Raw genomic sequence first — 23115 nt, forward strand, 5'->3', positions numbered from 1 at the left:
AGACAAGCTAAATCAAAAAAGTCTGACCTACAATGAAGACTAAAGAGATGAAAAGTCAACAAACGACAACACCCAGCTTATCTTGGTTGATGGTGCTTTGCTCTATCCAACTTATATGTAATAGATATTATGTAATAAATTATATATATATATATATATATATATATATATATATATATTAAAAAATTCATGTAATAAATATTTTTAATGAATGTTTACTTGTGATTATTTAAAACTAATTTAAAGATTGACATTAACAAAATTCGTATAATTTTATTTCATGAACCATTTGACTGGTTTATTTTTCTAAAAATAATACCATATGAATAATTTTTTTAAATATTAATGGATAGGTAAAGCTAAACATTTATAATTATTAGCTTAATTGACTTTTAATTCTTAGATATCATCACATTTTAACTTTTCGTTAGCAAATTTATTATTTCATCTCATTTTTATTTTTAGCATCATACAAATTCATACCAACAAACATACATTTTTCATTTCATTCTTCAGTTTTACAAAAAGACTTGGGATGAACGGAAGCTACCTCATTTTAAGGCTGAGACAAGGAACATACTGCATACCTCATTGACAAAGTAATGTTTTTAACATTGCTGAGCGAAAAAATACAGGTAATGTTTTTTAACAAATGCTAATCATTTCTTAGTAACACTTGTCATGTGATGAAGTTATAAGACAAGCTTGGTAATTGAAGAGAAAGAGAGGAAAAAAGTCATAAATTCGAATCTTTTACACTAATAAAAACTAACAAATTAATCATATTTATCGGGAGAAAAAAAACGTTATATGATTTCCTTCCTTGTGAAGAAACCCTTATCATGGCCGAAAAAAAAGTAAAATAAAAATTAAAACTATGATTATAACATTGTTCTACAAAAAAAATGTGTCATGTGATTTCCTTCCTTGGGAAAAAACCCTTATCATAGCCGAAAAAAATAAAAATAAAAAACATTATTAATTCAAGTCTGCCCCCACCCTGTTACTCTCAAAGCTACCTTCTCTTTTAACAAGAAATAGATATCAATCAAACTATGTATGTACAATGACAAATAATTTACAAACCATCTTGCATATGTATGACTTATCCATTGTCTTTCTAGTAATGTTCGAATAAACATTGTCGTTACAGAAAGGATAGCTTACTTATGGAATGTTCGAAATCTAGACACACGAGTTTATTTGTCACTTTAGTCTGTGTAGTATTCATCATCATCATAGAATTCATTATCATCATCCCACTCATCATAAAGAAGAGATTTCAGCTGCTGTGCCCTTAATCGTTCCTGTATTCTGTCCCTGATTGCTGTTCCCTGTGATATCAGTAAACCAACCAATTAGTCCATCAGAAGACCTACAATGCAATATGTAAGTAGGGATGAACAAGATGCAAATATAGTCATTTGTTACTGTTATATAGTAAGCAATCTTTGGATAGGTAAAAGAGATTCTACCATTTTGTGGCAACCTTCTTCAAACATCTCAAGAAATCCAGCAACCAACCGATCAGCGTTTTCAACCCATTCATTAGGGTGCATTCCAGCGATTTTTCCCACCGTTTGAATCTGCAAAGTTAAACAACATAGTCTTGTTCATCAAGTGAGAATCAAATCACTCATATTGAATTGGAAAAAGATGCAAGGAATAAAGATTATACTTGAACAACAATGTGAGATTTTTTACTGTCCCTTCAACAAGGAACAGAAAAAGAATGACAATTATGTATATTAGATAGCTGTGTAAAGTGAGAAAGTGATGGCCTATCTACCGTTGATTTAAAGTAAGTTATGTTTACAAAATGCTTTAGTTTTAAATAAATGGTTAGTGGATGTGCTCTCACTTTCTCACTTTACATCTAGCTTTAAAGAATCCAAATCCAGTCCAATGCTATAATATGTGTTCTCTTCTCCTCACAACATAATTTTGTCTGATTTCTTTTATATTACCATATAAATTTTTTTAAAAAAATGGCCCAGAAAAGATGGAATTTTGGTTCTCATGGGGGCGACTAATTAGCTGTTATACAAAGATAAATGCAACACAGCTTATAAAAATAAAATAAAATAAAAAAAGATAAAAGCAACCTTTCTCAAAGACTCATGTGCAAAGAGTTACCAATGCAAATTCAAAGCAAATGCTAATAGCTAATAGGATATTTCCTGATCAACGTTGTTACCTTCTTTCCTACTTCCTCTTGTTGTTTCTTCACTCTCTCCTGCAATTTTTTAAGTCCCATGTTCATTCTCAACCTCTTCTCCTGTGAATATGAGATTGTGTAACAAAGATAAGTTCCCCCACCTAAGCAAGAAAGCAAACCAATAATGAAACCACTTACTAAAACATGAAAATTTTGAGAGCAACCAAAACAAAGATGCTAATCAAAAGAACAAACCTTGACATAGCTAACACCTAGCTCCTTTCTTGTATAACCACGGTCCAAATTACGCATTACATATTGATTATAATCTTTGATAATTCTCATTATGATATCAGAAGTAGAAATTCCATCAGTCCGCTTTGTTTCCTTAAATTTTCCAACAGACTTAACCTATATAAGAAATTATAAGTCATAAGATCATAAACGGCAGCTGGAAATTTGAGATGGTTACAAATAGTCTTAATTTGATACAGAATGACATCATTAAAGGTGTAAGACTGATGAAAAAATTAAACAAATAAAATGCAGTAAGCCATAGGCTAATCAGCATACGTTCGGAGAAAAAAAAAGGCACAACAAACTGAATGAAGGAGAAATAAAAGTGAATTCCACCAGGCAAAGAGGAAGAAAATAATTCAATTATTTGAAACTAAATTAGAATATAGTTCGATCACTTGAACTTACATATTCATACACATCCTTTCCAGCTCCACTTGCATCAGCATAACTATGGTAATAGAAAGGAAGTAATAACATATATGAGAACATATAAGAACTCGGAGAAAAAGGTATCAGTCAGAATTTACGTAAGAGTTATAATGCAAGGAGACAAGTATCACACGGATAGAATAGAAGCATCACAGAACAACCAAGTGAAAATAATAACAACAACAATGATAGTGTAATAATGAAAACTCTTAGCACGCAGATACTTCAAAATCGGCAACGTATTTGTAATGTACCCATACTGGATGCCAATACATATATTATACAGCTACCTCCATCCCAGAACTTGGGTATCGTATATTCTAACTTCATATATTATTTTCTTTGAACAGAGATGAAATTATTATCATTACATTACCTAAATTATATAATTTTTTTGTTTAAAGTTGACTACAGTAATGCTTTTTTAGCTACACATGAATTACAAGGGGCAAGATTTATCATAATTTTAGAACCTTGTAGTCGTTACTCAATAATGCAAGGGACTGGGAATTCAAATTTGACATCCCATTAGGTGAATTCAGAATGCTGAATTGTGACATACAGGGAGTTCATGATCGAAGAGTTGCATGCATACAGATACATATACAATATATTTATACCTTCATAAAAAATAAAAATAATGTACAAAACCTCTCTCTTCCTCCTTTGTAACCATAGGCAATCAATTCCATCCCATATTACCCATTTTTTCCTATTTTATATAAACTTGTTGAACATGTATCAGCAGTTGCCTATCAGTTTGTTATTTTCTATTAATTTTACGCTTGTTTTACAACAGATTAGTATCTAGAGCCTTCTTCTTAAGAAGGACTTGTGAGTGAACTAAGTGAAACTCATCACAAAAAAACCTAAACATCTTGCTTCAACTCATCTGATAAATGGATTCTGGAAAATCATACACAGCACTAGCACCACCTATGTTTGATGGTGACAATTATCAAATCTGGGCAGCAAGAATGGAGGCACATCTGGAGGCAAATAATCTTTGGGAAGCAGTTGAGGAAGACAACAAAGTTCTTCCCTTACCAACTAATCCAACAATGGCTTAGATAAAAAATCAAAAAGAAAGGAAAGCAAGAAAGTCAAAGGCAAGAGTTACTTTGTTTGTTGCTGTCTCAAAAGAAATTTCCACTAGAATCATGACCATCAAATCAGCATATAAAATCTGGAGTTTCCTCCAGAATAAATACGAAGGAGATGAAAGGATTAAAGGAATGCAAGCCCTAAATCTGGTTAGAAAAATTGAGATGCAAAAAATGAAGGATTCTGAAACAATTAAAGAGTATGCTAACAAGCTACTTAGCATTGCTAACAAAGTAAGATTGCTTGGTTCTAATTTTTTCGACTCAAGAATAGTTGAGAAAATACGGGTGAGTATCCCTGAAAGATTTGAGGCTACTATTACATCCTTGAAAAATACTAAAGATCTATCAAAATTTACCTTGGCAAAACATGTAAGTGCTTTACAAGCCCAAGAGAAAAGAAGAATGATGAGACAAAAGGAGGTGGTACAAGGTACTTTTCATACGAAAACACAAAATTCAAGAGGTGACAAAGACAAGAAAAATAACAAATGGAGGAACAAAAAACCAGAAGGCTCCAACAAGCTACAAGGTGAGACATTTCCTCCTTGTCCGCATTGCAAAAAGACAAACCATCCTCAAAGAAAATGTCGGTGGAGGCCAGATGTCAAGTGCAAAAATTGTGGCAATATGTGACATGTAAAACGAATATGCAAGTCTAAATCAGAGGAGGCAAAGGTGGTTGCAGATCAACAAGAAGAAGAGCAATTGTTTGTAGCAACATATTTTACAAGCAGCAGCTCAAGGGGATGTTGGCTAGTGGATAGTGGTTGTACCAACCACATGACCCACGATCAAGAGGTTTTCAGAGAATTGGACAAATCACATGTATCAAAAGTTAGAATTGACAATGGTGATCTTATCACCCTTGAAGGAAAGGGAACTGTAGCCATTGAAAATTGTGCAGGTACAAAATTAATTTAGGTTAAATTACTCATTTGGTTCCTATTGTTTCATAATTCTTACTTTTTCAGTTCTTATAGTTTGAAAGTGATATTTTTAGTCCTTATACTTTACATTTTAATTCTCTTTTAGTCCCTGTAATTTAAAAGTGTTCCTGTTGGTCCTTATAGTTTGTATTATAATTCTCTTTTAGTCCCTATAGTTTAAAAGTGATATTTTTAGTTCCTATAATTTGTATTTTAATTACCTTTTAGTCTTTACTACAAAAAAATATATAAAAATAATTAACTACAAATTAATTATAAACTATCAATTATTTTTTTTATTATAAATTATCTTACAATAAATTAGTTACGGATTACTTGTTAATATTTTTGTAGTTAATTGTAATTGATAATATTACTTATATTTTGATGGTAAGGACTAAAATGAAATTAAGATATAAAATATAGGGACTAAGAAGATCACTTTCAAATTATAAGGACTAAAAGAGAATTAAAATACAAATTATAAGGACTAAAAAAACTACTTTCAAAACTATAAGGACTAAAAGAGAATTAAAATGTAAACTATTGGGACTAAAAAAATCACTTTCAAACTATAGGGACCAAAAAGGTAAGAATCGTAAAACTATATGTACTAAAAAAATAATTTAACCATTAATTTATGATGTTTTGTATACCTCAGATTCATCAAAACTTGCTAAGTGTGGAACAATTAATAGAGAAGGGGTTTAAAGTCATCTTTGAAAATAAGCACTCTTTGATTAAAGATGTCAATGACAATGAAATTTTCCATATCAAAATGAGACAAAAGTTTCTCATTTGATCCGTTGAAGGAGGAGCAAGCAGCCTATCCCAGTCACTGTAAACAATACAAAAGTCTGGCACAAAAGATTAGGTCATTTTCATCACGCAGCTGTTGAGGAACAATGCACAATCTCACTTGACCATTATGCACGAATGCTTTAAATAATACAGATTCTGCCATGAAGAGAGCATCGTCAGTGTATTCAAAAGAAATAGACCAATGACTATCATCCTCTGAAGTCTTGGAGGTTAAAAAGATGGAGTTGGAGATTGAATCACAATTTATGAATGAAACTCGTTAAGAATTGAATAATACTAGTGAGCATTAAATCCAGAATGACAAAAAAGAAAGAGATTCTTTGTAAAAGAAAGGATGTGTTAATGAGTGAATTGGAACAACTTCTTGCTTTAGTTAAACAGAAAAAAATGAAAATAGCAGACAATGACTCAAATTAAATTTAGAAGCTGTAGAAAATAAGATAAATAAAGTTCTCTGGATTTAAAGAGATGCAGTCAAGCATCCAGCAAGGTATATCACCCTTCAAGCAAAGGATTATTTTCATAGATAAAAGAGTCTCAGAACTAAAAGCGGAAAAGAAAGTTGCTACTGCTACAAGAAATTTCAAGGAGACTGCACGAATAGCTACTAAAGCAAAGTCACTATGTGTTGAAAAAGAGAGCATTTAGATAGACATGGATACGACTACATTAAATCTTAAGCAACAAAGAGAGAAACTTGGACTTGTCAACCACTGATACAAGGAGGAGTGTTGAACGTGTATCAATAGTTGCATGTTAGTTTGTTATTTTCTATTAATTGTTTGACCAAGTTTTTAAGATTAGTTGTTTTATTTTTTGTTACTTAGTAGTCGTTATGTTAGTGGTTTGTTAATGTTATGTTAGTGGTTTGTCATTATTTAGGAAGTCAGTTATCATTGTTTCTTTCTGTTACAATAAATCTGTATTTAAACAAATGATGATAATTCAATAAAAAAGTATGCATTCATCTCCCTTAATTTTGTGAGTTACGCTTATTTTACAACATAATTTTTTTTTTCTTTTTAAATAGAATTTAGCACCTCTTTTTCCTTCTAAACAACTATATTTTCAAAAGAAATTAACGTACAAGCAATAATACTTTCCATTGCGATGCCAAATTTAATGCTAAGGATTTCTTTTTTAGGATATGACATTGTATAACCATATGTTATTTTGATGGTTTCTTATATAGCATGCCTCAGCCATGTCGTTGTGTCTTATACTTTTAGGAATCTGTTGTGTCCCTGTGTTTGTGTCGGACTCTTATACTTTTATCATAGCTTCATACCTATGTCCTGTATTGTATCCATGCTTCCTACTTAAGAACCCTAAACTTTTCACATCACAGCTGCAAGAACCAAGAATGTCTGCACATCCATTCAGTGTCAAGTAATTCTATTCTGGTGTTGATAATTTTTCATGAAGAAGTCACAAATTTTAAACCTTGATCAAATACAAAGGAAAGCACTAGCCTGGGGTTGGTTAACCTTACGGAAGACTATCATGTGCCACATAGTCAATTTGATGCTTGTCAAGGAACTCCTGAGTGATTACCCATGGCGCATCTGGAATGACTTCATCAACCCACCTGGAACAAGTACAATTCAAAATCTTCACACACTCTAATACCATAGTGAAAGCAATTAATTGAACTAAAAAAGAAAAGTTCCAATATACTGTAATCAGGAATTTAAAAGCAATTTAAGTGAGTTGAACAAATGGACTGAATTTATAAATTTTCTTTGGAAGATTTAAGTAAAACCCATCCTCCAAAGCATAACTAGATGAAACAATAGTCCACAGCCATATACAAATAAAATGAGGGTTCCAAAATCCAATAATTTGGTAAGATCAGCTTCCAAAAAATATAACATCTGAAATCAGCTATAAGATGCAACTAACTCAAAAATATCTCAGCAACGGGGATCAGAAAAATTAACATGCATTTCTATGGCCACAGAGGCATCAAAGAACTCCGACGTTACAAATTGGCACGAATGTACTCAGTTAGCCAGTCATCTGAGTCCAAAAGCACTGGCTTGAATAATGGAAACAGAACAAATGACACACATGACTTGTCTATAATCTAAAATCAAAACTATAATCTCATATGTATACTTTCACAGTTCCAATATCTTCATTCATCAGACTACTATGGAAAATAGTCAACAAACCAAATATTGTATCATGGTCAGAAACCATGCAATCAGTTTCCCAGCAGTGTAGTGAAAGAAAGGACAAGTAAATGAAACAGAGCACGAGCCATCAAACTATATTCAATCAAAATCTGACCTGAACCAACTATAATTATTAAGTTTAAAACCTATGATAATGTAAAGAGCTTTTACACTCACCAATTCGAAAGAGTAAACCACTATTTTAGTCAGTGAAAGTGTATAGTGCTAGCACATTAGTGCCGGAAACTACAGAAATTTCAAACAAGTACCTATGACATTAGTCCAAACAACAACAACAAAGCTATATCCCACTAGGTAAAGTCAGCTACATGGATCGCACAATACCATTCAACACAGTTAAAAACCAAAGTTTCAGAAATATTATTAAGTTTGAGATCTCCGTTGATGATTTCCTCAAACGTCCTTTTTGGTCCAAAATTCAAAATAAAAAATGTGACTTGAGTGATAATATTAGGATATGTTTAGAGACCAAAATAACAATAAATGATTAAATTTAGGGCTTAATTGAAATAATTGAAAATTTCAGGGGATTATTTAGAATTTCCTTAGTTTCAGAGATTATTCTGGCAACATTATACACTTTCATGAACTAAAATGATAGTTACCTCAATTAGAAATCATAGTAGATATGACTTTTGAGATAGTTATTGTAAAAGTCAACAAAAATTACCACATATGGCAATTCTTTATTGTTTGACCGTTTATAAACCCTTTATATTGTTTATGTAAGTACTATTTAATCCAGAGGAGTGGTAGCAACACACTCCTCTTAAGACACACTCATTGATTGAAACTTATGGAAAACTACAAAATCTAGATAGAGAGTCATTAAATGTGGGATCCACAAAATTAAGTGATTTTTAATAAATTTCAACAAATAATAGAAAGTGCGTTCAAAAGAAAAGTGTGCTGCTAACATTTCTCTTTAATCAATCTTTTGATAAGATAGAAGCTTTCTCAGGAAATGTATAGTAAAAAGTTGGAGCATAAGCAACAATGAGTCAAAAAGGAAAGAGAGAAAAAAGAGAAAACCTGCAGTGGCGAAGAGACTCATAGCGTTCCTTCTCAGTCATGACAGTTTTGCCCTTATACTTATGGGTGATCTCATCATTGCAGCATCCAACAAGAAGATAAGTGTTCGGAAACCTTCAATTAAGAAAAAGCCAAAGGAATGGAAAAACATGAACAACTTCCCTTTTTTAAAAATAGAAAAAAAAAAATTCAAATCCTCGTTTTGAAGTGGGAAATTAACCAAATTGGGAGTTACTCCCTCTCGTCTTAAATATAAATATAAGAAGAAGAAAAAAACATATTTTTTTTGTCTTGAATATAAGAAAAAAACACATTGTCATTACCAATTTTGAATGAAAGATAAATTAAAAAAGAAGTTATTATTTAATTGAAATTGATTCAATTAATTAAATATAATTAACTAATTTTTTATCCCATGTTTTATTTTTCCTTACAAGTATAGTGGAAGTCAAGTTTAGTCCATGAACATGCACCAACCAACCCAGAAAGCAACAAAAGATGGGGTTGAACTCAGAACCATAAAAGCGTGTTCTTTTGAAATGAAAAATGAAGAACACGAAGATGGGTAGAGAGAGGAAAAAAAAAACAAAACAAAAAAGGTGGTTATGAAATTACAGTTTTTTGGCTTGCTCGAGAGAACGGGCATGGCCGAAGTGAAAGAGATCATAAATCCCATCAGCATAGACTCGAACAGGAGGAGTTGGAGTTTCCTTGGTTTCCCCAACTTGGCACTCTTCTTGTTCTTCCATCACACTCTGTTCTGTGTGTGTGTGTTTGAGATTGAGAGAGAGAGAGAGACAGAGAGAAGTGAAGGAATGAAGAAAAGTGTGTGTGAGTGAGGTTTAAGATCTGGCCACGATCTTCCCAAACCATTTTTGTCTGGACCCACCTCAGACCCGCCCAACCAGATGATAGCTGAAACGGATGGAAATTAATGAAATGGCCCTAAAATTAAAGGGAGTTATAATGTTCCTTTAGCTTTAGGGAAAAAAAAGCAAGAAATGTCATTTAAGGACAAATCACTTATGGCTTTTGTTCAAGAGGTTGAACTCATCTAACAACATATATATTTTTTATAAGTACAATTAAGAATTCAACTCATAATTACATGTTAAAAGATAAGTTTATCTATTCAACTATATCACATCATCTTTGTCTGTTCTTTCTTGCTTGTCTTCTAAAGTTTTTGAGTAAAAATCAAGAAATGAATCAAGAAATATTGTATTTTGCAGTAAAAAAGAAATATTATATTTTGGAATTTTTTTTCTATAATTATGTATGCTTTGTATTTAATAATAATTTTAGAGAAATCAAAATTTATTAATTGAAAATTGAAAAAAAAACAAGTGAAAAAGAAATATAAATAAAAGAATGTAGTAAAAGTAGATAATTATTATAGACTAACTGACTAAAAGGCGAGAGTGTAACTCATGAAAAATATGGGAAGAAGGTTGTGTTTTCATTTTTCTTTTCTGTAAAAAAAAGAAAACAAATGAAAAACACAAAGTCATCCAACATAAGCACAGTGCATGTGTATGTGTTGCACAGATAAAAACCACCGAATGTAACTACCATAACATACCGTAATCCACCACACTATCAATCTGGTATTTTTTAATGGAAGTAAAGCTAATTAGTATAATCAGTAAATAAAATCACAGTTCAAAATTCAGACCATTTTTATGTTTTTTCTTTAAAGCATACTATTTTTATGTTGATTCGCTTTATTGTAATGTTTGAAAAATCATTTATTATAATAGATTTTTAAAAAGTATCAGACTGGTTCTGTGTTTTTCAACGATTCAGATAACAATTTGTTTTATCTTATGGTTTGAATTTCTTTCTATTTTGTCTCTTTTTTTTTCTTTTTGCCAATTTTCCTCTTGTGCAATATTTTCCATCACTCACCGACGAACGCTTCTTTCTATATCTGCAATGTCATGCTCTCTGAGAAACAATGTCATGCTCCCATAGAAACATGGGGTCCCAATAAATTGTGCCGTAGAATAAACTTCAATGATTGTATTTATGTGCAAGCAACGGTAAATTTCTCCATCTGGGTTCTTTTAAAAAGTATTTTCCCAGATGGGGTTGTTTTGTTATTATTTCTGGCAGGGGACAGTTTTTAACGTGAAATGCATGGGGCATGCAGCCAAACCGCCATTGCCAATGACGAGTTTGGTCTCAGTGAAGGACTCGCCACTACCACAGGCGATATGTCCATGCAAGGCACAAATCGCCATTCGTACTGGCGATATACACAACGCGTAGGGAACCGCCAGTCAAACTGGCGAGTTCCAATGGCTAGAGGGTGCAGGCCTAGCCCTGCGAGAGCAGGCATGGCAGTGCAGAAGGAAGCAGACGCGCAGGGTGCAGGCCAAATCGTCACTCCCATTGGCGGTTTGCCTTGCACTGGGATCGTCAGCATGGCTGGCGGGTTACTTCTACATTTTGAAAATTTTCATCCTCTTCCATTATAAAAGCTGAAGGATGAGGATGAAATTTTTCAAAATGTAGAAGCAACCTGCCAGCCATGCTGACGATCCCAGTGCAAGGCAAACCGCCAATGGGAGTGACGATTTGGCCTGCACCCTGCGCGTCTGCTTCCTTCTGCACTGCCATGCCTGCTCTCGCAGGGCTAGGCCTGCACCCTCTAGCCATTGGAACTCGCCAGTTTGACTGGCGGTTCCCTACGCGTTGTGTATATCGCCAGTACGAATGGCGATTTGTGCCTTGCATGGACATATCGCCACTGGCAGTGGCGAGTCCTTCACTGAGACCAAACTCGCCATTGGCAATGGCGGTTTGGCTGCATGCCCCATGCATTTCACGTTAAAAACTTCCCCCTGCCGGAAATAATAACAAAACAATCCCATCTGGAGAAATACTTTTTAAAAGAACCCGAGATGGGGAAATTTGTCGCAAGCAACATTCAAAATATTGAATGGTATAGATTATGAGTCTAGAATGTTACTTTGTCTTTTCTTTTCTTTTCTTTTTTCTTATAATAAACCAACTTAGGCCACCAGAGTACACAATCTACATGATAATTGAATAAGTATTCTCCAAAATACTCTTTTTAATCATAATTAAGATAGAAAACAAAAGGGCTAACGAACAAAACGAGGCCTATATATAATAGCCTATAGCATCTTCCACGAGATGTAGTCTAGAATGGTCCAAGTGAAAGATCCGAGCAACCTAAATTAGCTACCTAATTAACACATCTGTTGGCTTCAGAATAGACATGAATGACAACGGTCTTACAATTAGGGAGGTAGATAAGATATGAGGATGTCAGAGTCAAGATAAGGTAGAATGGGTGGCATGGAGGGAAATCCCAAGTTAATAGTTGAATGTTGGCATGGGTATTCTTAATAGGAATTTATCTACCGACTTCAATAGTATTAAATATTAAAACCTCAAATTAAAAAATTGTATAGTTAGAGAAAGATGACACCCATTTCTTTATTGAGTTACTAACAAAAGTAGCCGGCTTTTTTGAATGTGACGTCATCTTTCATGTAATTTATATTTATATACCTATAAAAACTATTAAGCACCTTATCATGTGTCGACGGTTGAATGTTAGATACTAAAAATTAGATTTTTTTTCTCACTCTTTTTTTTATAAAATTTCTCACTTTAAAGCGGATATTCTCTTTCAAAGTTGGAATGGGTACTTCTGGATTTAGGATGCGGAAGGCACTAATGAATGCTTCAATTTTTTATTCAACGTCCAATAAAAATGTAATACGTGATGATTAACGTAAGTAATTAATAGTTAACGTTTAATTTTTGGATTGAGACTAAATGTGACACTCATTATCCCAGCATACATATTTATATAATATCATACATTAAAATGTAGAATTAATTAAAATGATTTTATTCAATAAATATAAAGGAACTCACGTGTATAAAAAATTCACATTTGCATTAATCATCAAATTAAAAACTTATCAAATAAGAGTATAAAAACATTTTTGGCCCAAAACAAGGTCATCCAATTTTTTTACAAAAGGAAACAAGTTATGCAGCGGAATAACATAAAGTAACATGTTCAAAACATTATACAAATAATACAGAAACCAATTTCCAATGTTGCATTCTATCAAAGCATTGTGTTTCAACATCCTTTAGCATGAGGTTTTTCATAGTCGTCCACTTAACTATCTACTCCTACGAACACAAAGTTCGAGATCATCACAGGATCCAAACACAAACAGCACACAAGAAGTAAGTTATCACATTCCTAACTAATAGAGAGAAACATAACAACATAGATATGCATATCATATAAATGAAATACAACTTACTTAAACACAATTCACGTCATTCCATCACTTATCGTGTGACATCACATCTCAACACTACACATCTCACATATTTTCACATCATTCACGTACTCAAGGATCAAAACACAACATCACTCAACCAATCAATATCGATCAATACACAAGCGTTATGCAACAAATATACTAAGACTCAATCTTATATGCAATGTGGTACCATGTTAGTGAAAAACTTCGTCAAGTGCCCATGAGTACATGATAAAGCAGATCACACGCTGGTAAGTTAGGTCACTCTCATTAGGTAAAATCATAGGGAGACAAGTCTTTGAGAATGTTCCAACCATATGGGATCGGTACAAGCTTAAAGGAACATTCAAATCGGGTGTATTTACCCGAAGGCCTAGACTCCAAAGAGTTCATCAGGGTCTCTCCTTCCTGATTTAGGTCCAATCCCGAAAATATTTTAGCACACAGACTATCTATAAACTATACAAAACACATGACTCCTTAATTGTTGTCAAAATAATTTTAACTTGTCGCATCTCAAAGTGATTAAACTCGTCAGGTTCCCACAGTGGATCACATCACAATACTTGTCGTGCATTAACCCGTTGACCTTAAAGAGTCTTACAGTTGTGTGATTATACGGTTCATAGCTCACAACTCAATGCACAATAATATGTCAATACACATGTATCTCACAATTCATGACATATTCAATTTATCACTTACACACAATCTCAATCACAATTTCATGATCCATCCCAATATAACAATTTATCACACTAATCTAATGAATCTTGTCCAAAACACAAACGAATTATATAAAAATGTTTCTCACAACATGGGGAGTAAAATCTTTAAACAATTTCACATAATCATATCAAAATTAAAGGAACAAAATCGTAGGTTCAAAAACAAAAAATCACCAAGAGCACTCAATTTTATCAACCAATTCGCATTAGGACATCAATTGACCCGTCAAACACAACAATCTCGTAATTATAATCGTAAAGGAAGAATTACAATATAGTAAACATCCCAAAATAAACTCCAATTTGATCCCTTAAGGATCTCTACACATGTTTATTCTAACCCCAACTGCAACAAACTTATTTCTTACCTCTAAGTGAGCTCATGTGTGTAGTTCAGCATGATAGCAGTGTCTTTAGCAGTTCCCTAAGATTCCTCAAGCTTTTCCTCTGGTTGTTATGTTAGGATTTCCAAGCATTAGAGAGAAGGATAAGAGATTGGAGCCTCCGTTTCACTGTCTTCGTACAAGAGACATTGCTCTCACCATAGACATTATTACGTAAATTCCAACTGTGGGATGTGCGAAAATGAGTTTCAAATCTGGTGTTTGAATTTCACAACGATCTAACAGTTAACAAATTCGAGATCATAGTTTTACTATGACAGGTTTGGGTGTATGCGGGAAAATAGGAGCTCCGTACGAAGGACATTTCTTTTACCACAGACATTATTTCGTCAAATCCCAATGGTGGGAATGTGAGAAAATGAGTTCAAAACATGGTGTTCAATTTTCACGACGAAGATCCAACGGTTAAAGGTTTTAGGATTGTAGTTTGAGTGTATGCGAGAAAAAAAAAATTTGGAAGAGAAAAGGGAAAACGAATTTGAGAGGAAGAGATAGCATAGAGATGTATCATAAATATAAATGTAAAACTTATCTAATATTTCTCTAGTTAAGATACTCTCAGCCTATTATTTACTTTATTCTTTATTTTATTATTTTACAAAAGGAACTTTATTTTATTCCATATCAAATGAATAAATAAAACATCTTTTTTATTTTCTAAGAACATATTTTTATTTTATTTACCTTAAAAAAATCATTATTTTAATTAATAAAACTATTTCTTCTTATTTATTTAATTTACAAAAATCTCATTATTTTCCTAAATCTCTATTTATTGTTAAATAAAATCCTTTTTAATTTATTTTTCAAAAAAATTGGGTGTTATACTAAATAACAAGATTGCAAAAAAAATGGAAGACTCAATTGGTAAATTAAATTACAGGGGGACCCAATTTGTGAGCTGAGATAAATAAGGGGACTAAATTTGTAATTAAGCCAAATGTTTTTAATATTTGCATGTATCTATGAGTATTTGTGGATATTTACTAAAAATATATATAAATAACCATAACATATATTTAAAAATAGTTTAACTATAATTTTTATTTATTCATGTAATTTTTAATAAAAATAAATAAATTTTAAAATTAAAATTATTCAAATATTTTGCACAATTATACCTACAGAGTGTCATTGAAAAAAATACATTTTCTTTTTCTTGTTTTTTTTTTCTCATTTCTATTTAATCTTATTTTGTAGAAAAGTTGTACTTTTTTTTTTATCTAGATCATATGTATTCTTCACTAGAAGTAATCCTATTCAAGTTGGACTAAGTATCAAAAGTAACCAATCGAGTTTACTCACCATGAGTTATTCAGAAGATGAGTGAGTCCAACCAAAGTCATTTGACGAGAGTAAAAAAATATACAACCGGACTCAACTCACCACATGTTGGTGGTTAAGCATATTTACTCACCAGTTGACTCACCAAATTAAAAATAAAAAATAAAATAAATAATACAAGAACTATATAGAAAAGTATAAATTTTAAAAATTCAACAACATATTAATTCATTGTAACAAAAACAGAGGAAAAGAAAATGAAATAAAAATGGAAAAATTATTAGGAAAAAGGGTAAATTAAAAAAAAAAGTAGTTGAGACAAGCTAATCCGACTTACCTAGTTGATCCACCTCAATTCATGACTAAATAAACCAACATTTTTATACACAACTTGAAAAATGCTAGTAATACTCTCTTTGACACTTTTTTTATATACATATTTTCTCTGTTATTGATTGAAATGATTGAAAATCACTCATTTTTGTAAAACTCATCATTTGAATCAAAAGAGAGAATCATCAAAAGAGAAATAGGACTATCTAAAATTGATGATTTTCACTATATTTCAACCAATCACATAGAGTATTAGACAAAGAGTTTTAGAGTGTTACTAGCATTTCTAACAACTTTTTTCAGCAAGAACCGTTTTGGGACCAAACCACTTTATAAAAATGATTCGCTTTGAACTTGAAGTGGTTCAATTTGTTTATTAGAATAACCGTTTTTTGAACGGCTCTAATACTGCAACTATAAGATGACAAACATTTATAGTTCATGTGTGAACAATGTTAATTCGAGAATCTTTTATGGTTCATTTGTAAACAGAAAATGAATTCATCCTAAAAGCTCTTTAGTCATATAATATAGGCTTGCACTTTATAACTTGACAGTACTGATCGGTTCCTTTGATGTAGAAGCAAGTGTGAAAAACAGAGATTATCGCTAAATTTGCATCTAATAAAAGCTTGAGATTTGAGTAATTGGCTGCATAAAAAAACAAAAATCGACATATTGAAAAGCTTAAAATATAAGATAACAATGACAAAAAAATAAAATAAAAGGTAACTGTTGTTTCTAGAAAATTCATGAGGAAGGTACAAGAAAAAATACATTTTGACACTGCATACAAATGGTTCAGTTAACGGAAAAGTCATGGAAATGTAATCAATCAAATTTGAAATTAAAGAAATGCTGCTGTCTTAGTATCACACACAGAGAAAATCATAATTTGTATGGTCGCAAAGAAAAGTTTTTGACTTAGGAATTAACATTAAAAGTTCCAGGATCAACTACAGTAACATAAATTTGTAGAGAGTGAAAATGCATGCCTCCCTCTCTAAACAGCCCCAGTCATGCATTTGTGTGAGTTAGCAGAAATTTCCTGGCAGAAGCATTATAACAAAAATGATTAGTCCAAACGGGCAAAGAATGGACAAAGCTACACTCAACTTCACTCAGAAGCGTGAATTTCAAATCATGAAGCTTAGTGGATCAAAAAAGTGGTATGTGACATGTACTATTGACCAAGGGCATACAACAAGTTACAAGCCTAAGTGCCATGAATGTGGTTACCTTAGTGCAAATATATATATAATGGACATCCGGATTCTGTCCTAGGGCTTCCTCCACAGAGCTTCCATCATCATTAAGTGGAACTGGTTTTGTCAGCTCCCAAAATGGATTATCAGATTTCTCTTCTGAGGCAAGTTTCTCTGCATATACCATGACTAGGGCTTAATTTACACTCCAATTGTGAATGCATAAGACTAAAAATGCATATATAATTGAATCAAGAGTAGCACATTGGCAACTTAGTAAGGACACTTAAGTTGGATGCTTTAAGGGGAAAAGATTAATAAAGCATGCGGCACACATCAAAAGCCATATAGCAATGCCTCATGCATTAAACCAGCAAGGAAATAACCACTAATTCAGCAGATCCCCACAACAAAAATGCATTTTAGTTTACAACAAGTACTCGTGGGGCTTAGCTTTATTCCAACTCGTATTTTATTTGGGACTTCTGAATTACTACTACAAAAAGTAAATGACAGAACTAGAAGTCTGTAGACACACATCTGATAGATATAGAACAGAAAAGATGTAATAGGCTCATAAAACTTGAAATAGAAAATGACATTGACTTTAAGATTTAAGCCAACCTATCACATGAAGTTTTATTGTCCAAGAGCATGATTCCTGTAGCAAGCGCAGGCGATATAGTGGAGCTCCATATGTCACCTGCAGTTTTTTACAAGCATTCAAGGCTGATCAGGTGAAATGCAAAGACACAATCTATTCATTAGAGAGTAAATCTGAAAGCAGATGGATGCTTAAAAAAAAGAGGTGCAATTACCAGGACATAAACTCCTTTATCCTTGAGGACCCTATAGTGTGTCATCAACTGCTTCAATAATGGTGAACAGATCAAGAATAAAAAAAATCCAAAATAAAACAGAAGCTGTAGAAGAATTATAGACTTTTGTTCATGGTTTTATTCTACCTCCAAATCTCCTCAAGCATTTTGGTAGCATTCTGCCTTGAATTATTTCCACACTACAAACAAAAACATGCACCAAGCAAACTATATTAAATAAGACTTGTCAAACATACGAGCATTTCAATGAGCATTACCATCGCTACACTCACCAAGATAGAGTCAAGAGTCCCTGAAAAACACAATCAAACAGTCAGCACAATCCATTGTCCAATAGGCACTAATTATAATAAAACAGATGAAAAGATTAAATTAAAAAAGTAAGCACACCTTTGTCAATAACAGCACCAAAAGACCCTGATTGAAAATCATTCATATCTCTGACGTCCATTTTCATAACTGCCCAATAATTAAGGACGGTTCACCCTCAACATTGTAATTATCATCTCGAAGTTAAAATGTTCTATATTTCTAAGATGAATTTAATTAAAATATACGAAAAATTGTTATCCCATCACAGATTACCACTAATGATAAGTTTGTCGAAAGTCGTCACATTTCACAAGGATGATTTCGGATTAGTTGATAATGTAATTTTGTTTTACAGACACTGCATAACATTATAACAATTAAACTCATTTATAATTCCATAACATGGAATAGGCACAGATAAATCACAAAGCAAGGATACATTTCAATTGGGGACAATCTTGGTGTTTGGTTTTCATAGCTTCAATAACAACCGAAGATATATCAATGTTGACAACATCCGTGTAACCGCCATCAACCACCATGCCTTCGCTGAAAGCTGCAAACACCCAGAACATAAAAATCTAATCTTTATCCAATCCAAACAAAAGGGTGGGTAGGCATCCTTTAACGAGATCTGAAGAAAAAAACAAAACAAAAACAGAAAAAAGAAAAAGATGGGTATGAATGGAGTGAAGAAAAACGTGCCTGAGTTGCCACAACCAACAACGAGAACAGGGTGGCTAGGAGGAACATAAAGGTTGATGATTGGAGCCAAAGTGAGGTACTTTTGGTACCAATCAAAGGGACCAGGTTCGTTGGAGTAGCGGTTGTCCCAGTACCATGGTTCACCGTAGGCTTGGGTACTCGTTGTCATCACTATTCACTCACTCACTCACTCTTTTGTTGTTGAATTGAATCGAATCTTCTTATTATCTAATGAATGATGACTGCCTTATGAGGGAAGATGTTGCAGTCACGAGTTTGTTTTTTTTTCGACGAATCTCGAAAGGGAAATTATGAGAGAAGAAAATCAAGAAATGAAAGCAACATTTAGTTGCATGACGTGGCATGCCACATTCTGGTGAGTGATTCTTTTATGTTGTTGTCGAACACTATACTTACCTTCTCTTACAGACTACTTAAATAATTTCATTGGAAAAGAAAATAATATTTATAGAATTATAAAATTAACGATCTCACTGATCAATGTCTTTAAAAAAATTATTATTACAAAGATAATAGAAAAACATAAAAAAAATTATAAATGATATAATTGTGTACATTTCAATAATAAAAAAATTATTATTTTAGTGCATTAACTAGTGCTTTAACATTTTCCTTTTATGTATTATTAGTATAAAATATTATATTTTAAAATAATTGTTTGTATAAATTTTAAAATGATAGTTATTATAAAAAATTACAAATATATTATTTTCTTACAAGGATTAAATATATCATGTTAGGAATAGCAATTTGTAATTAAATAATGATGATAATATATTATTTTATATTGCAAGTTTGTAAATTATTTTTTGTTTTAAATTTAGTTACATTTAGTGCTTCAATTTATTAATTTACAACTATTTTTTTCCAATAATTTACAACTCTTTAATTTTTATATTTATCAACTGCATAATAAATTTAGTATGTTAATTTGATTACCTCCGTGTTAAAAGAACTTACTCGCAATAAAGTCCATAAATTTAGAGACTAAATTATATTCCTACAAGTTTTAAGAACCAAATCAACATGTATAATTATATTTTCTTGGTATCTTATTACTTTCTTTATTCAAAACGCATTTATCTAATTCACTAAAATTAAAGAAAGAACTAATTTAGTTGATAATAATAAAATTATCTTAAATTTATATATAAAAAATAAATTTATTATTATTAATAATATTTCTCTTTTTTTAATAGTTTGTTAATATTTTTATTTTAAGGAGGAGTATTTTTAATTTAAAAATAAATGATGCTAGGAATATGTTTTTTTTTCATTGTATGTGTCAATAAAAATAATGTAATTTACATGCACTTTTTATACCTATCACTTTATGTATGCATCACTTTAATCATTTAATTATAATAAATTCCCCCCCAAACTTTGGTAATCTTGCACTGTGATATGGACGCTCCTGATGTAAAATGCGAAGTAAAGCATAGATTATTTCATAATAATCATTACTATCGAATAGTTATTTTGATTAAAATTTGGTTCATTTCACACCATAGTTAATTTTTATTGGTTAACAGATTTAGCTTAAGATCATTATTAAAGTGCTCTTTTTATCGATTTAATCATCTAGTAGTTAATTATTAAAATAATTTATTTTTTTAATGTTCAACGTTATATCGGATTTGAACTTGTTCTCTTATGAAATTGTTTTACTATAATTATCATACGGGCCATGAATGTGAATTATTAAAATATTTTATAGTCAAAAGAAATAATTAATTTTGAGAGTAATAACAATTTACTATAATATTGTAATGATATTTTCCATTAAGAAGGTTTAATATAGTAAATAAATAACTGAGTTATTTAAATATATAATTAGGAGTTTGATTTTTAATTATACCAATGGAGAAGATTTTATTGAGACATTTCAAGGAAATTAATCTATACCAATATATGAAATTGAGAATAAGAATTAAAGAAGAAGGGTTGCCGCACAGGGAGACGATTATGCTGCAGAATTGATATATTTTTTTTTTTTTTTTGGTTATTGCGGATGCATAAGTACATTATACAATTCTAAGAAATTAACTTTTATTTTCATTTCTTTATTTCAAATTTTTTTAGACATCTTTCTATATTTTATTTTCCGTATTAAATACCATTTTAATTAATTTAGCAAGTTTTTTATGGGATATGCAGTTGGTTGGAAATTATTATTGTTAACAAGGAGACAATTTATAAAAAGGGAAGGAAAAGAATATTTTTTTTCAAATTCAAGATTACTAGGACTTTTTTTGTAACAATTAATTATTTTTATTTTTAGTTATATTATTCGGTTTGTTTTTAATTTTTTCATTTAAAGTGTGTGATTCATTGAATAAAATTCAAAAATTATAATTAAAAATTACTATAATATATTGTTTTTTGATGTAATAATATAGTAGAAATGTGAACGTATAGGCGTTAGTGTCTGTTTTTCCGGTAATAATAATAATGGCATTTTCCTGTTCCAGCTTCAAATTATATCTAGAATGTGTCTCTATCTCGCCGATAATCACGAACCGATTTGCCAATAACTAGTAACCAAATGTTGTTTATTTGAGTGATTGATGTGCTACCTGTGATGTAATGCACATTACGTGGCACCAATGGACAACTTGTGTCTTATTAATGTGACCACTGGCCACCACACAAATTATGACAAAGATTAACAAAAGAGGCAACTGGATTTGTTAATTTATTTTTTGGAAATACATGCAAAAGAGCATATCATGACTCAATCATATCATTGATAAAAAAAAAAAAAAATCAGTAAGTAGTTAAGTGGACTAATACTTTAACTAAAATCTTGAAATTCAAATTTTATAAATAAAATAGACGTGATTGAGAAGAAATATTTACATATTTTCATACAAAAATAAACTATCAACAAAATTAGTAAATATCAATGTCAGTGACCCAAAAAATATCAAAGGAGAACCATGAGAGTTCTGTACAGGGAGTATAATCATCTGAATTTGTTAATCTAAAATGCTATCTTCCTCACATTTATTTCGAGACTTTGTTGTTTTGGTTTGTTGAAAGCCTTGCAAGAGACGTTTGCAAACTGTTCTTCCCGGACACAAAGAATCCACTTGTTCCATTTATAAGTTTATTGCAACTTGCTTGTTAACTTTTATGAATAGCAATTGCTTCAAAATGTAGTAATCAAAAGATAATTATAAAAGTGTTTTAAAAATTAACTTGAACTGATCAGTTTGATAAAAAAAATCGATACTAGAATCAGTTCAGTTTCATTATTGGATCAGGAATGTAATCAGTCCATTATGACATTATCGAACCAGTTTAAAATTGGATTTAACCAACATGAGTTGGTCTTGAACTGATAAGATTTTTTCTTTATTCGGAATTGTTGATATTATCATTATAAAAACCATGTAACCTTTATTTTTGTTTTAAAAAAATAGTTTTATATTGATTGCACATTATAAATGAAATTGAAAACTTTGAATAATATAACATGAATGTGAAGACATAATTATGCTTAGGCTGACATGACATCACTTCCTAGCTGAATTTGATGCCTAGCAAAATTAGGAACAAAAGACTTGCACACCAATTTTATAAAAAAAAATTCATACAAAATGTTTACATTGATCATCCCGGTAATCAATGAAATTTGAATACAAAATGTTCACAGCTTATAAGTTCTCCACTACTCTTCTTAGTCATGGATTCCATCAATCCAAGCATGATTACTCCCTTTTCACCATTGGCTCAGGAAATTCCTTAGTCATTTTATTAGTATATGTAGATGACATCATCCTGTCAGGACTCAATCTTGCCTCTGCACAAGTTGTTCAGACCAAATTATAGTATTTGTTTCAATTGAAGATCCTTGACCCTTTGAAATATTTTATTGGCTTAGAAATAGCCAAATTCAGAGGTATCTCACTATCCCAACGAAAGTATGCTCTATCTCTTTTGGAAGATACAAGTTTCTTGGATTGCAAACCTTCCAATAAACCAATGG

General features: G+C 31.5%; 2 protein-coding genes across 2 annotated transcripts; both read right to left on the reverse strand.

Annotated features, from left to right (window-relative positions):
• Positions 1 to 918: 918 nt before the first annotated feature.
• On the reverse strand, positions 919 to 9944 carry LOC114367506 (choline-phosphate cytidylyltransferase 1-like). The gene is made up of 8 exons (XM_028324696.1): positions 9587 to 9944; positions 8972 to 9085; positions 7234 to 7329; positions 2864 to 2906; positions 2414 to 2569; positions 2198 to 2278; positions 1476 to 1586; positions 919 to 1334 (listed from the first exon to the last, which is right to left on the reverse strand). Exons 1-8 carry the CDS (start codon positions 9718 to 9720, stop codon positions 1212 to 1214), a joined length of 858 nt encoding a protein of 285 aa, XP_028180497.1. The 5' UTR covers positions 9721 to 9944; the 3' UTR covers positions 919 to 1211.
• A 6815-nt stretch (positions 9945 to 16759) lies between these two features.
• Positions 16760 to 19447, reverse strand: LOC114367067 (EEF1A lysine methyltransferase 4-like). The gene is made up of 9 exons (XM_028324156.1): positions 19104 to 19447; positions 18838 to 18954; positions 18477 to 18545; positions 18359 to 18378; positions 18213 to 18265; positions 18066 to 18096; positions 17872 to 17950; positions 17282 to 17421; positions 16760 to 17090 (listed from the first exon to the last, which is right to left on the reverse strand). The coding sequence occupies exons 1-9, from the start codon at positions 19270 to 19272 to the stop codon at positions 17046 to 17048; spliced, it is 723 nt and encodes a 240-aa protein (XP_028179957.1). The 5' UTR covers positions 19273 to 19447; the 3' UTR covers positions 16760 to 17045.
• Between the last annotated feature and the right edge of the window lie 3668 nt (positions 19448 to 23115).

The sequence above is a fragment of the Glycine soja genome, chromosome 9 (genome assembly GCF_004193775.1).
Source record: "Glycine soja cultivar W05 chromosome 9, ASM419377v2, whole genome shotgun sequence".
NCBI classification, from domain to species: domain Eukaryota; kingdom Viridiplantae; phylum Streptophyta; class Magnoliopsida; order Fabales; family Fabaceae; genus Glycine; species Glycine soja.